General features: G+C 42.9%; 1 protein-coding gene across 3 annotated transcripts in view; it reads right to left on the bottom strand.

The window, feature by feature from the left end:
- Dennd5a (DENN domain containing 5A) overlaps nt 1–13531 on the bottom strand; it is a 69689-nt gene that overhangs the window by 36588 nt on the left and 19570 nt on the right. For 2 of the 3 annotated variants that reach the window (XM_052761035.1, XM_052761033.1), the window contains exons 2-5: nt 8506–8577; nt 7688–7797; nt 6591–7248; nt 261–448 (exon numbers count right to left, since the gene is read on the bottom strand). In XM_052761035.1, the coding sequence (XP_052616995.1) occupies nt 261–448; nt 6591–7248; nt 7688–7797; nt 8506–8577 (1028 nt within the window). The remainder of the gene's footprint in view (nt 1–260; nt 449–6590; nt 7249–7687; nt 7798–8505; nt 8578–13531) is intronic. The other variant, XM_052761034.1, reaches the window with a different exon arrangement.

Here is a 13531-nt window from a genome sequence, read left to right as displayed (position 1 = left end):
CACGGTGCTTGAAAAAATGTGTATTTAAAAAAAGCAATTAATAAAATATACAAACACAATGGACATGCCAGGTGAAGAAGAATCTCTAAAATGATATAAATTGGGCTAAAAATTCATTGTACTTTTTCCTGAAAAGTTTTTCATATTCCTGGTCTTCACCCCCAAAAAGGCCCTTGGTGACACCATGCTGGGCTCCCCCCAGAATCCTTGTCCCTCCAGTGCTGGAGAGGGCCATTGACCCACTCAGCTTCTCTTCTCACCTCCTGAGGCAGCTCCAGCTTTGACCGGTCATCGAGGCCATTGGAATGCAAGCCCATCAGGTATGGGACAGGAGCATCTAAGAAATGCAGGAGAGAAGCTGGGAGGATGGGGACATAGACATGCTGCCATTGGAAAGGAAACATAAGAGCTGTAATCGTCTCCGCCACGGTCATCAGTCTCTGGTAATCTAGGTCAGAAAAAAAGATAGAAGCATGATCAACAAAGCGGTCAAATGAACACTTGCTTCTCAAAGAGAAAGCTCAAACTGCCAATACAATCCAACCGACCCAGGGACCACTGTGACTCAGACCCTGGTAGACCACAACTTGAAACATAACCCCTAACACACACACACAGGTCCAGCTGGTAATAGAATTTGATATATAGAAATAATAAATGGCACCTTTCTTTAGCCACTACTCCAAAACATTAGTTATATTCTTTAAAGCAGGGGTGGGGGAGGCTAGAACAAAAAGAACAGTGGTTAGGATTTTCTGTTCACCAGACAACAAAACAAGATTGTTCACTACTCAGACACTTCTGCACACTAATATAACTTTGTGAGTTTAGCTGGGCATGGTACCTCATGATATAATCCCAGCACTGAGGCTGAGGCAAAAAGAATGCCATGAGCTTAAAGCTAGCCTGTGAGACTCAAATATATATTCCTCACACCAATAGCAAATTAATTATAGGTCACACTTTTCTTTAATTTGATATATTTAGCCTTCATCCTCAGTTCCTAGCACACAGGTCCTCGGAATCCTGATTTGTTGTTGTTGTTGTTGTTGTTGTTGTTGTTTTGCTTGGATACCAAGATAACTGGGGGCTGAGAAGTGGTGTAGAGGCCTCCCTGGATAGCTTTCAAAGTCACCAGAAAGGCAGGATTAGAGGCCAGGTTCTCAGCCCAACTTTGATCTCAGGGCAGAGGGGACAGACACCAGAAACTTAATCACCAAAGAGCAAAGAGTTCATTACTCAGGCTTGTGTAGTAATAAAAAAAAATTAAAATTAAAAAGCAGATTCAAGCTGGGCGGTGGTAGCGTATGCCTTTAGTCCCAGCACTTGGGAGGCAGAGGCAAGCAGATCTCTGTGAGTTCAAGGCCAGCCTGGGCTACAGAATGAGTTCCAGGACAGGCTCCAAAGCTACACAGAGAAACACCGTCTCGAAAAACAAAAACAAAAAGCAGATTCAAAGAGCTTCTGGGCTGGCATACACACTGAGGAGCTGGAGTGAGGCACACCCAAAGGTGGCATGGGGTACCCGCACCGTGCAGTTCCACTGGTCTCAAACTGCACTTTTTGTAATAAATCAAGTATTCTCCTCTAGTCTGTAATCCACTCTAGGATTTTGTCAATATGAAGAGGGAGCTGAAAGAACCTTAAAAATATACAAAATACAGACAGGTCAGGCGTGCCATCAGTATCTGAAGAAAGATGGGCCTGATGTGTTGGTCTGGGCAAACTCCAGATCCTTCATCCCTTCCTCTGGCACTTTTTATTTTTAAAGGGTCTTGTTATGTAACTCTGGCTGACCTGAAACTTGCTATGTAAACCAGGTTGTCCTCAAACTCACAAAGATCCACTTGCCTCTGTCTCCTGAGTGATGAGATTTAAGGCAAGTACCACCAAGTCCAGTCCTCTATTACCAGTAAGTATTACTAATAAAAAGTCTAATAATTCTCCAGATGATGATCATTCTTATCTTTTCAATATTTTAATATTTATTACTTGCTTTGAAAATATCTATAAATAAAAGCTAAAGTCTTATGATTCTCAGACATCTGAAAAATGTATTTTAAAATCCAAAAGATGAAGGGCTGGGAGATGGCTCAGTAGATAAAAGCACTTGTTGCTCTTGCAGAGGACCCAGGTTTGGTTCCCAGCACCCACAATAGCTCACAGTCATTCCTAACTTCAGTTAAAGGGATCCAACACCTCTTCTGAATTCTGAGGGCACCAGACATGCACAAGGAACATAGATACATGGAGACAAAACACACATTCACATAAATAATTTTTTTTAGTTTTTTTAAAAAATCCAAAAGATAAAATCAAAAGAATATTGAAACATAGGAGAAAACCTTTAGATGACATTTAAGTCCAGTCCTACTATTCCTAATATTGGCACTGAAACATATATTCTGAATAAATATTCTTTTTTTTTTTTTTTGGTTTTTCGAGACAGGGTTTCTCTGTGTAGCTTTGCTCCTTTCCTGGAACTCACTCTGTAGCCCAAGCTGGCCTCGAACTCACAGAGATCCGCCTGGCTCTGCCTCCCAAGTGCTGGGATTAAAGGCGTGTGCCGCCACCGCCCGGCTCTGAATAAATATTCTACACACCATTTCAAGATTGGGTGTAAGAGATGGGAGGGTGGGATGGAGCAAGGGCGGGAGGAAGGGAAGGAGGCAAGCAGAGACCTTTTCTTTTTTAATCACAAGAAAACTAAAGAGATTCTGTTGGGAATATTTAATCACACTGTGAACCCCAAGTTAGCACTTGCGTTAAATAAAATTAACCATGGAGGCTGAGTTAACAACTAGTTGACAGAAAGTAATCACAGAGCATCAGAGGGCATCTGGAAGAGATAGAGAGACGCACCACAAGTAGTAGGGAGGGACTTTGAGTGGCAGAGCAGAAGGATGTGCTTTCTGGGAACGCCAGCAAAGAGAGGTTAGCTAGGTGCTACTCAACCTCTCTGAGTTGGCAGGTTTTCACCCCAGCTTTGAATCTCGAGGTTGAAATAGCAGTAGATTAAGGTGAAGTCACTAGGTCCAAGACAAAACAACAAGCTTCCCCTCTCTTGCCCTAGCCAAAGAGAATGAAGCACATGCTACTACATTCTATGGCTGGCTGCTCTCAGGACAACAGCATCCCACGGTGTGCCAAAACACCTTATGAGAGAAACAGTGCCAAAAATACCATCATCATGAGGTTTTCTTTGTCCTGGATACTCATTCAGTACGAGTTCAGTAGTTCCAGTGGCTGGGAACTCAGCATATATCAGGGCAGGCTGGGGTTTAAAGAGGGTCATTCTCTGCTCTGTATAAGCAGGCTTTTCAACAGTGTAAAAATCTAAGTCTCACTTTACCCCTCCTCTTCAGGATAAACCTAATCTAGTATCCGAAACTCAGATAATTTTATTTGCTCTAGATTTAAATCTCTGAAGAACTTCTTGTAGTGAACTCGAGACTGTGGCATCTTTAAAAATAAGACAGAATAAGATGATTCCCATTTTCAATAACATCTTCTTTCCACTTGTGTGGTCTGTTTTAACAGGTAAGAAATATTCTGAGTTTTCTAGCCTGTAGGTCTGTATGAGTTTGGGTTTTCCTCCTCTACCTTTTAAATGTTTTATTGTTGCTGTTTGTTTGTTTTAAAGCAACCTCCCATTTTGAAGAGTGACTCAACAATGCCCCAGAGGTCCAGCAATCTGTGTACCCACACTAAAATACTAACCTCCAGGAGTCATAAACACAAAACCCTTTTCTGTACACTAGTATCAATAACAAAATCAGCATCTCCTTTGCCATAGCATTCCATACCCCTTAACTATCAATGTCTGCGCTCCAGGTAACTGGCTATTCTCTCCATTTCCCCCGTTGTAATGAGCAGTTACTTCTAATAAAGGAGGTAACTTGCCGGGCGGTGGTGGCGCACACCTTTAATCCCAGCACTCGGGAGGCAGAGGCAGGTGGATCTTTGTGAGTTCGAGGCCAGCCTGGTCTACAGAGCAAGATCCAGGAAAAGGCACAAAGCTACACAGAGAAACCCTGTCTCAAAAAAACCAAAAAAAAAAAGGAGGTAACTCAAAGCCCACTGGAACTAAAGACACTAAGAAGAAATAAACAAGTCTTTGTAACTCATTCTAAAAAATTAGACACAAGGACACACCACATAGTATACATACACAAACTAGGACAGCTATGACTTGGTGACATAATCTTATGGGACCACCACTGGACCACATAAGCGAGCAGTCTGCCACTGACCAGAAAGTTATTTTTTGTTTTTTTGAGACAGTGTTTCTCTGTGTAGACTGGCTGTCCTGGAACTCACTCTATAGTCCAGGCTGGCCTCGAACTCATAGAGATCCGCCTGCCTCTGCCTCCTGAGTGCTGGGACTGAAGGTGTGTGCCACCCCTGCCCAGCAAGACTGTATTTTAAATCAGAAATTGCAAAAGGAAGCCTCGGGAATCATTCATCAACGGATGCTTTTGTTTGACCTATGTTATTTCTTAACAACATTGTGGTCATCATTTAAAATCCAGAGATTTCATCTAAGAGATTTCATCTAAGAAAAACTAGAAGACTTACTAACATCGGACCAGTAGCCCCTCAAGAAATTAACTGGAATTAGTGGCTATTTTAGTTGGGTATGTGCTCTTCAATTCAAAATAGTCCTACAAGTTGTGATGGATCATGCCTGTAATCCAAGCACCAGGGAAGCAGAGACAGGAAGACTGAATAGAGTTGTACAGACTTCTAGGTCAGCCTGACTACATACTAATAAGTTCTAGAACAGCCAGAACTACAGAGTGAGATCCAAACAGGAGGTTGGGGGAATGGCTCGGGGGTAAGAGAGTACTGCTCATCCAGGGCACCCAAGCTTGATTTCCAGCACCCATACCATGAGACTCACACTGCCTGTCACCACAGCTCAGAAAACCTGAAGCCTCTGGTCTCCATGGGCACCTGTACACATCCACACAAACATACAAATAATCAAAAACAAAATAAATCTTCATGGGGGAAAAAGACCCTATTTGTAAACTAAAATGAAAATAAAATCTATTTTAAAAATCATTCTATTGCCAGGCGATGGTGGCACACACCTTTAATCCCAGTACTTGGGAGGCAGAGGCAGGCGGATCTCAGTGAGTTCAAGGCCAGCCTGGTCTACAAAGTGAGTTTCAGGACAGCCAGGACTGTTAAACAGGGAAACCCTGTCTCAAAAGAAGAAAGAAAGAAAGAAAGAAAGAAAGAAAGAAAGAAAGAAAGAGAGAGAGAGAGAGAGAGAGAGAGAGAGAGAGAGAGAGAGAGAGGAGGGAGGGAGGGAGGGGGGGAAGGGAGAGGGGGAGGGGAGGGGGAGGGGAGGGGAGGGGGGGAGGGGAGGGGGAGAGAGGGGAGGGGGAGAGGGAGGGGGGAGAGAGGGAGAGGGGGAGAGGGAGAGAGAGAGAGAGAGAGAGAGAGAGAGAGAGAGAGAGAGAGAGAGAGAACATCATTCTATTGACAGGCAGTGGTAACACATGCCTTTAATCCCGGAACTCTGGAGGCAGAGGCAGATGCATCTCTGAGTTCAAGGCCAGCCTAGCCTACAGAGCAAGTTCCAAGACAGCCAAAGGTGTTACACAGAGAAACCTGTCTTGGCAGGGGGAAAAAAGTAGAACTTGGACTGGAATGATGGCTTAGTGTTAAAAATACTTGCTGCTCTTCCGGAGGCCCCAATTCAGTTCCCAGCCCTATAGGAAGCTCACAATTGTTTATAACTCCAGCTCCAAGGAGCTCTGAGGCCTCTAGCCTCTGCAAGCACCTGCACTCATGTGCACATACCCACATGCAAACACACACACTTACACAAACTTAAATAAAAATAAAAATTTTAGAACGTCCAGAACTTTTGTTCCCCAAATATCATCCTTCTATCTTATCTTTCTCCAAAGTCTTGAACTACCTTTCATTCTGCATGTTTATTTATTAACTCTTCTTGTCCCATTAAAATATAAATTCCACTACTACAGAAAGACTATTTCTCTATTTTGTCCACCACTTTCTTCCACCTCCCTTGAAACAATGCCTTGAATACTGTACACTCTTAATAAATACGTGCTGAAATTCACGATCCCGGTCTGGCTCACTCAGTAAGCAACTGCTCTTTCTCATCTACCTTAGTATGCTTTCTAAATCCGCTGTTCACATCCCACTCTCCTTTATAGAAACAATTCAGATAACAAACAACAGAAAGAAGCAACAATTCATCTTCTCAATCGAAAAGAATCATCCTTTAGGAAATCTTTGATTTTGTTGTCAGGCTGAGGAATAGACAGAATGACGGAGTATCACTAATGGTGGCTACTACCTCCTAACCCTTTCCAGGGTCAATCAGAAGGATGTGTGGAAACAGTGGTCCCCCTCCCAAATTAGATCTATTCTTACAAAAAGATCATAATGATAGCCAATCAGAAGACAGCTTCTCGGGGTCCATCCATTCTCCTCCCACCTGCAAAAGACTGTAACAGCCCTTGACCTTTATAGTCAGGCCCATTATATGTGAATATAGAAAGCAGGGACCCCTCATGGGTGGAGAGTTACAGTCAACATTCACTTACGCTGTGAGTAAAGCAGGATTTGAAATTCCAGAAGGGCACAAGTAAAAAGCTGAAACACATTCTCCACCCCAAGCAGTTCAAAGACCTCTTTGACAGGAAAGTCAAATAGAGGAAGCTCATTGGTACTTGGTCTCTGGCAGATTACTGGCCCATAGACCCCAGAAAACTTCAGAGAGCGGCCAGGAGGTGGAAGGGGCACCTCATAGAGTACGTTGTATATGTAACTCTCAAGGGGCAGAGGAGGGGGCTGAGGTGATGTGACCGCCTGGTGGAGCTGCTGCAGCACACTCCGACATGCCTTCATGAAGGACATGGGTGTGATGAGGCAGATGCATTTAGAGACATAGAGCGTGTCCCGGCTAATGTCGTAGGAGTTGAAGCGCTGCAGCTTGGTCCCAGGAATGCCTTCACCGTCTTCCATGCCACTCTGGTCTCCACCATCAGCAAGTGGAGCACGAAGGACATCATACTCAGCATTGTGCATGTGGTAGAGGGTCTGCATTGCACTGCAGATCTGCTTGCTGGTCACTTCTTCATAAAAGGTGAGGGCAAACCCAAATGTCCGAGAGCCATCCTCCCTGGTGATAATAAAGGCATGGAACTGTGGCTCCCTGGGATCAGCCTGGGTTTTGAATGCCAGCCCTTTGGGCATGCACAGCTGCAAAACGCAACAGGAAAACAAGTAGTGAGAACATTCCTTGACCTCTTCAGAACACATACCAGCTAGCAAGAATCTACTGTTGGACACCATCTACCATCTACCTAAAGCTCTACCACACTAATATAATTCACACTGACTCACTAGTATATACTTGTTTGACACAATAGAAACACGATTTTTTTCACCAATTTGATACATTAATCAAATACAGAATCATGAGCAATGTGTTCTACAATCCTTTTTTCAAGAACTACTAGTGTTAGGGTATACCTCAATGATGTGGTTGCCCAGCATGAATAAGGCCGTGAGTTTAAGCCATAGCACCCCCAAAAGTAAAATAAAATAAGTACTCGATGAAGAAGCATTGCTACCACACTTAGGATTCATACCCTACTATACATTACTCTGCATAATTCCACGACTAATAAATACTAACCATTCCCACTGCATCCTGGTCAAAGGGATTCCAGTCTACATTCTCAGGATATCGGGCAAGGACCTTAGACTTGAATGTTCGTCTCAATGGCGTCTGCTCAAAATTTTCTCCTGTAAGAAAAAGAAGGAAGCAAATCATCTCCACAAAGTCCCTTTAAATCACAGAGTTATGAACACAGAGTGTGGTAGTCCAGCAAGGAACAGAAATAAAGGCAAGGGGTTAGTATGCCAGCCGCCCAAGTAGAAAAGGCATCAAAAGTTACTATGTCAATAAGAAGCTGAAAAAGTATAGTGCAGTTAATAGTGGACACCACTACCTTCAAAGTGAAATCACTGCTGCAAGCCCAGTGGTTAATTTTCTTGTAAAGGAGGGAGAAAGCACAAGAAATGAAAGTGGATTGCCTATCCTCCACCCCCAAAAGCCACATTTAATTTGCCTAAAATCAACTGGAAACATTGTAGAAGCATACAATTTTAAGAGTAAGCTATATACTTCTGTGATAATAAAAATACAAAGGCATTAAGAAGACTTCAGGTATGCTATGTAGTGGGCTATTTTCTCAGTTCAGAATCATCTGAAATTGCTAGAATTCTTAGTTTCTCCCTGCCTCCTCGTAAAAACACTAGCATATGCTGAAGTAATAACATTAAAGTGAGGAGGGAAAGAGCCAAAAAAACTGCTACCTAGAGAGACACAAATCTGAAAAATCTACTGCTTCAAAAGGCACAAGATGGTTAAAAGGCCAAAGAGTCAAAATGCCACTAGAGAGACTGAGAACCGGAAAGCTCTGGGTGTGCTCAATTTTGTTTTGTTTTTACCTTCAGTCGTACTTGAAATGAAAGGGCTGGCACCATCCCTGGCTTTAGAAGCCTGAATGTACTGGCATAATGCTATATGATAAATGAAATAACAAAGTATTACAATAAAGCAGTGTTATTCAAACTTTTTGACCATGACTCCAGCACAAGTCACATTTCATGTCACAAAGCAATAAACACATACAGGTATGCATATGTGTATGTATATATATATATATATATATATATATATATATATATATTTACCTAGAACAAAAAAAAATCCACAAAATAATACTTACCCTTACTTTATATATAGGTCAGGAGGCTAAGGTGGCATGGGGGCCTATTTGTGCATACTAGCTAACAGGATTCTAACTATAGTTGAAAACTCAAGGGGGTTGGTGTATGTGTGTGTGTCACACACACACACACACACACACACACACACACACACACACACACACAGGGTCTCTCTACATAGCCCTGGCTATCCTCGAACTCTGCAGACCAGGTTGGCCTCAAATTCAGAGATCCACCTGCCTTTGCCTCCCAAGTGCTGGGATTAAAGGCTTGGGCCACCACACCCATGGGGGGCTAGAAATGATTAAGGGAGTAGTATAGCTCATCATTACAGGAAGACATAGAGCCAAGGACAGAAAGCTACTCAGTACAAACCATCCCACAAGCATCTCACAGGTTTCTTTTTTAGACCTAGAGATGTAGCTCAGTTGGTAGTGTCTGCTTAGCATGTACAAAACACCATCTAAAACCAGCTATGATGGTGCACATCTGTTACCCCAGTATTGGAAGTGAAGGCAAGAGCATCAAAGTTCAAGGTCAGGGCTCAACAGTTAAGAGTACTTGCTACTCTCCCAAAGGGCAAAGGTTCGGTTCTCAGAACCCACATCAGGCTCACAACCACCTCTAACTCCAGTTCCAGGGGGAGCTGATGTTCTTTTCTGGCGTCTATGGGCACTGCATGCATATGGTACACATATAAACAGGCGCGCGCGCGCGCGCGCGCGCACACACACACACACACACACACACACACACACACACACCCCTACATAAAAATAAATTAAAAATTTTAAGTACAAGGTCTTCTTGCCTACATAGAGTTTGAAGCCAGCCCAGGCTACAGGAAACCCTGGAGAGAGGGTGGGGTGGATTCTAAGGCACCTATTCAAAACAACTAAAAACTCCAGTTAGACATATTGCTTTCTAATTAAAATCTTTTTCATCTACTCTGAGTTTTGTCCAAGCTTAGAAGCAGCAGCCCATTTCTTCATAATTTTCAGCTTCTGTCAACACATAACTTTCCTTCTGTTAGTAAAGCAAGTACCAACCACACTTTCAATTGCTCCCATCTTCCACTTCCATCTTCCCAATAGATTCCTCTGAAACTTTCTCTTTTAGTGCATTTCATCTCTCAAAATATACTCAGTAACCTTCACTCAGGAAGCCTGGCACAATCAGCAGGCAGCTGGCAACAGCTACAACCAAGGCCTTATGTAGAGCCGGTCAGTGCTCTCCGCAGCACCTGCTGAGATCCACCATGACAGGCCTGAACTTACCGCAGAACATAATCAAGCAGCAAGTAGCTGACATAATGATCCTGTCTACAGTCAAACTTCTCACAGGTATTTTTAAACCACCTTCAGTTCTGAGAGAGATAACTATTTCTTCTTTCTAAGCTTCCAAAACTTCCTACATTTGCTCATTTCTTCCTAGCTTATCTAGAAAATCCAGAGTAAAATCTACAAAATATCTGAACATACACAGGGGTCAGGGTGGCTACCACTAACTAAAAGCTGCTGGAAAAAGTTTTTCTAAGATGGCTTATAAGGAAGAGTGGAGCCAAGGGCTGGGGAAATGGCTCAGAGGCTAAGAGCACTGACTGCTCTTGCAAAGAGCATGGGTTTGGTTCCCACATCTACATGGCAGCTCATAACCATCTATAACTCCAGCTCTAGGGGATCTAACACCTCTGGCCTCCACAGGCACCAGGCACACACATGGTACATACATACATGCAGACAAAACACTTAAAAACATAATTTTTTACTATTTTATATACATTTTGATAATTTATATAAACTTTTTCATATATTTTTTGGAAATAAATTTCTCTTTTTTTACTGTCAAATAAGAGAGGAAAGGAGTTCACAAACCTGAGGTTTTTTGTTGATATGATTCAATCCTTTATTGTTTATGGAAGGCTGCATTTTTAAAAGCAGCAGTGAGAAAGTAGTAACTGAAACACCTACAGAGATCACTGTCTGAAGCCCGTGTACACAGGCACCTTAGTCCCTCTATTGTGTAGATCTCTAGAAAATTCAAGCTGGGTGGTGGTGGCTCACGCCTTTAATCCCAGCACTCAAGAGGCAGAGGCAGGCGGATCTCTGTGAGTTCGAGGCCAACCTGGTCTACAGAGCGAGATCCAGGACAGGCACCAAAACTACACACAGAAACTCTGTCTCCAAAAAAAAAAAGAAAGAAAGAAAAGAAAAAAAAAAGAAAATTCAAACAATACTAGGAATGTGACATCACACCATAAAATCCTGCTGTTCTAGAAACAACAGGTAGTTCTTTGCACAACATATATAACAAACATAAACAGGAGGCTGGAGAGATGGCTCAGCAGTTAAGAGCACTGGCTGTTCTTCCAGAGGACCCAGATTTAATTCCCAGCACCTACACGGAGGCTAACAACCAACCATTTGTAACTCCAGCTCCAGGAGATCCAGCTCCCTCTTCTGGCCTCTGCTGGTATTGCATGCAAATGGTACACATCACAAGCAGGCAAAATCCAAACACATAAAGTAAAAAAAAAATTAAAAACCTTAATTAAGGTGCAGTGATGCACACCTTTAATCCCAGCACTCAAGCAGTAGAGGCAGGCAGATCTCTGTGATTTTGATACCAGACTGGTCTACACAGTGAGTTCTAGGACAGCCAGGGCCACATCTGAGACCCTGTTTCAAAAGAAACCAAAAAGCAAGCAAGCAAACAAAAACAAAAAACCCATAATAGGAACAGATGTAAGAACTAAATTCCATTTCTAACAACAACTTAAATGTTAGGTGTGGTGCTCCTCTATCTCTGTGAATCTGCCTCTACAGAGATACATTTCAGGAAACCCTAACTAATTCTTTAAATCTTACATGCCTTAGGACATCTAATGACTTGTACACTTTTTCTGCTTTAGCCAAGCCAAATCACAAACTAGTATTTGGACTGCTGTTGATTTGTTGGGTATCAGCTTGATTTAAATAACCCTAAATTGGGGGAGGGGAGCTTATGTTGAAAGTTTCAAAGAACTCTTGAATTCTCTAAAGTGATTTTATGAAGACATGAGCATTTTTCTGGGAAGGGAACCATAATTTCTATCAGATTCTAAGTACCAGAATTCAAAAAAGCTAGGAACCACAGCTCCAAATAGTCCTCTTAATTTGGGAAGTAAATATCCCACCATAAACAACCTAAGTGTGCATGCTAACCACATGCACCACTACATAACTGCTTTCCAGGCTGGTGCCGACCCAAATTAGAGTAACAGTATTTTCTTCTTTCCTTTTTAAAAATGATTTTTAATGATTCCTTTTATTTTTGATGTGCATTGCTGTTTTGTCTGCATGTTATGTGTGAGGGTGTCAGATCCCCTGGAACTGGAGTTACACACAGTTGTGAGCTGCCAAGTTGGCGCAGTGCTGGAAACTGAGCCACAGTCCTCTGGAAGAGCAGCCAGTGCTCTTAACCGCTGAGCCCTTCTTCCCTTTCATTAGAAGCCTACACTGAAGCCAAGGATAGCAGCACATGCTACATGCCTGTAACCCAATACTTAGGAAGCAGGGGCAGGAGGATCAGAAGTTCAAGGCCATCCTCAGCTACACTATAAACTGAAGGCCAGACTGGAGTACATGGAACCCTGTCCAAAAGAGGGGGGGAAGAAGGGGAGGAATGAGAGGAGAGAAGAAGGGAGGGAGAGGGGGGAGAGCAGTAGAGAGGCAGGCAGGCAGGAGGTAAGGAGAGGGAGGAAGGAAAGGAAGGAGAGGAGAGGGAGAAAGAGAGGGAAGAGACAGTGTTGGAGGAGATTTTTGAGTGTGAGAAAACTCCAAGAAACTAGAACAAGAGTCTTAGGACCTCAGTTTCTTCAAAAACACGGAATTGTTCTTGGATTATGCTTTTGTGCCCCTCCCAGGTTTAGCGGGTAGGAGTAAGTTTACTTCATTACAACTGGCTATCGGTATTTGTTTATATGCCTCTATGGAAAAACTTGTTTTTGCCATGTGCTGCTTGTCCTTGTGACTGTACTTTACTCATGTGACTCCTCTTAACCCTCAGAGTATAAACTGTCTGATGCTCTGAATAAAGTTGGCTATTGCCTGAGACTTCAGTCTGTCTCATTTATCAGCTCCATTCCTCCAGGTCCCACCCCCTCTAGAGCAGTAAACAAGATAGAAGTTAGAGGCTCTGCTTATAGTCATGACAGAATAGTTCCTACCACCACAACAATTTTCCTGCAAACATCCACGAACTTGACAAAAAAAATTAAAAAAAAAAAAAAAAAGAAACTATTTGAAAATACTGAAGAATGCTGGGCAGTGGTGACGTACGCCTTTAATCCCAGCACTCGGGAGGCAGAGACAGGTGGATTTCTGTGAGTTCGAGGCCATCCTGGGCTACAGAGTGAGTTCCAGGAAAGGCGCAAAGCTACACAGAGAAACCCTGTCTCAAAAAACCGAAAAAAAAGGGGGGGGGGGGGGTTGGCAGGAGAAGAACTAACATTTCAAAGAAGAAAATAGCTCTGCTAAGTTTCCCTTTGTCTATGGCTTCCCACTGTGCCATGAGCAGCATCCACAGCTCTAACAAAAACCCACACCAGCTTCACAATCTTCACCAGAGGGCAAACCTGAAGACTATGACAGCAGCTAGAAAGCCAAGACAGGAAATTCTAAAGAGAACTAGAGACAGGGAACCTAAAACTTGTATATAAACTCTGCCCACATTCCTTCCTGCCCAATCCGTGAACTGCACACAC

Source organism: Peromyscus californicus, unplaced genomic scaffold, assembly GCF_007827085.1.
Source record: "Peromyscus californicus insignis strain IS unplaced genomic scaffold, ASM782708v3 Scaffold_4__1_contigs__length_199733344, whole genome shotgun sequence".
NCBI lineage: Eukaryota > Metazoa > Chordata > Mammalia > Rodentia > Cricetidae > Peromyscus > Peromyscus californicus.
This window is presented reverse-complemented; position numbering and strand designations above follow the sequence as displayed.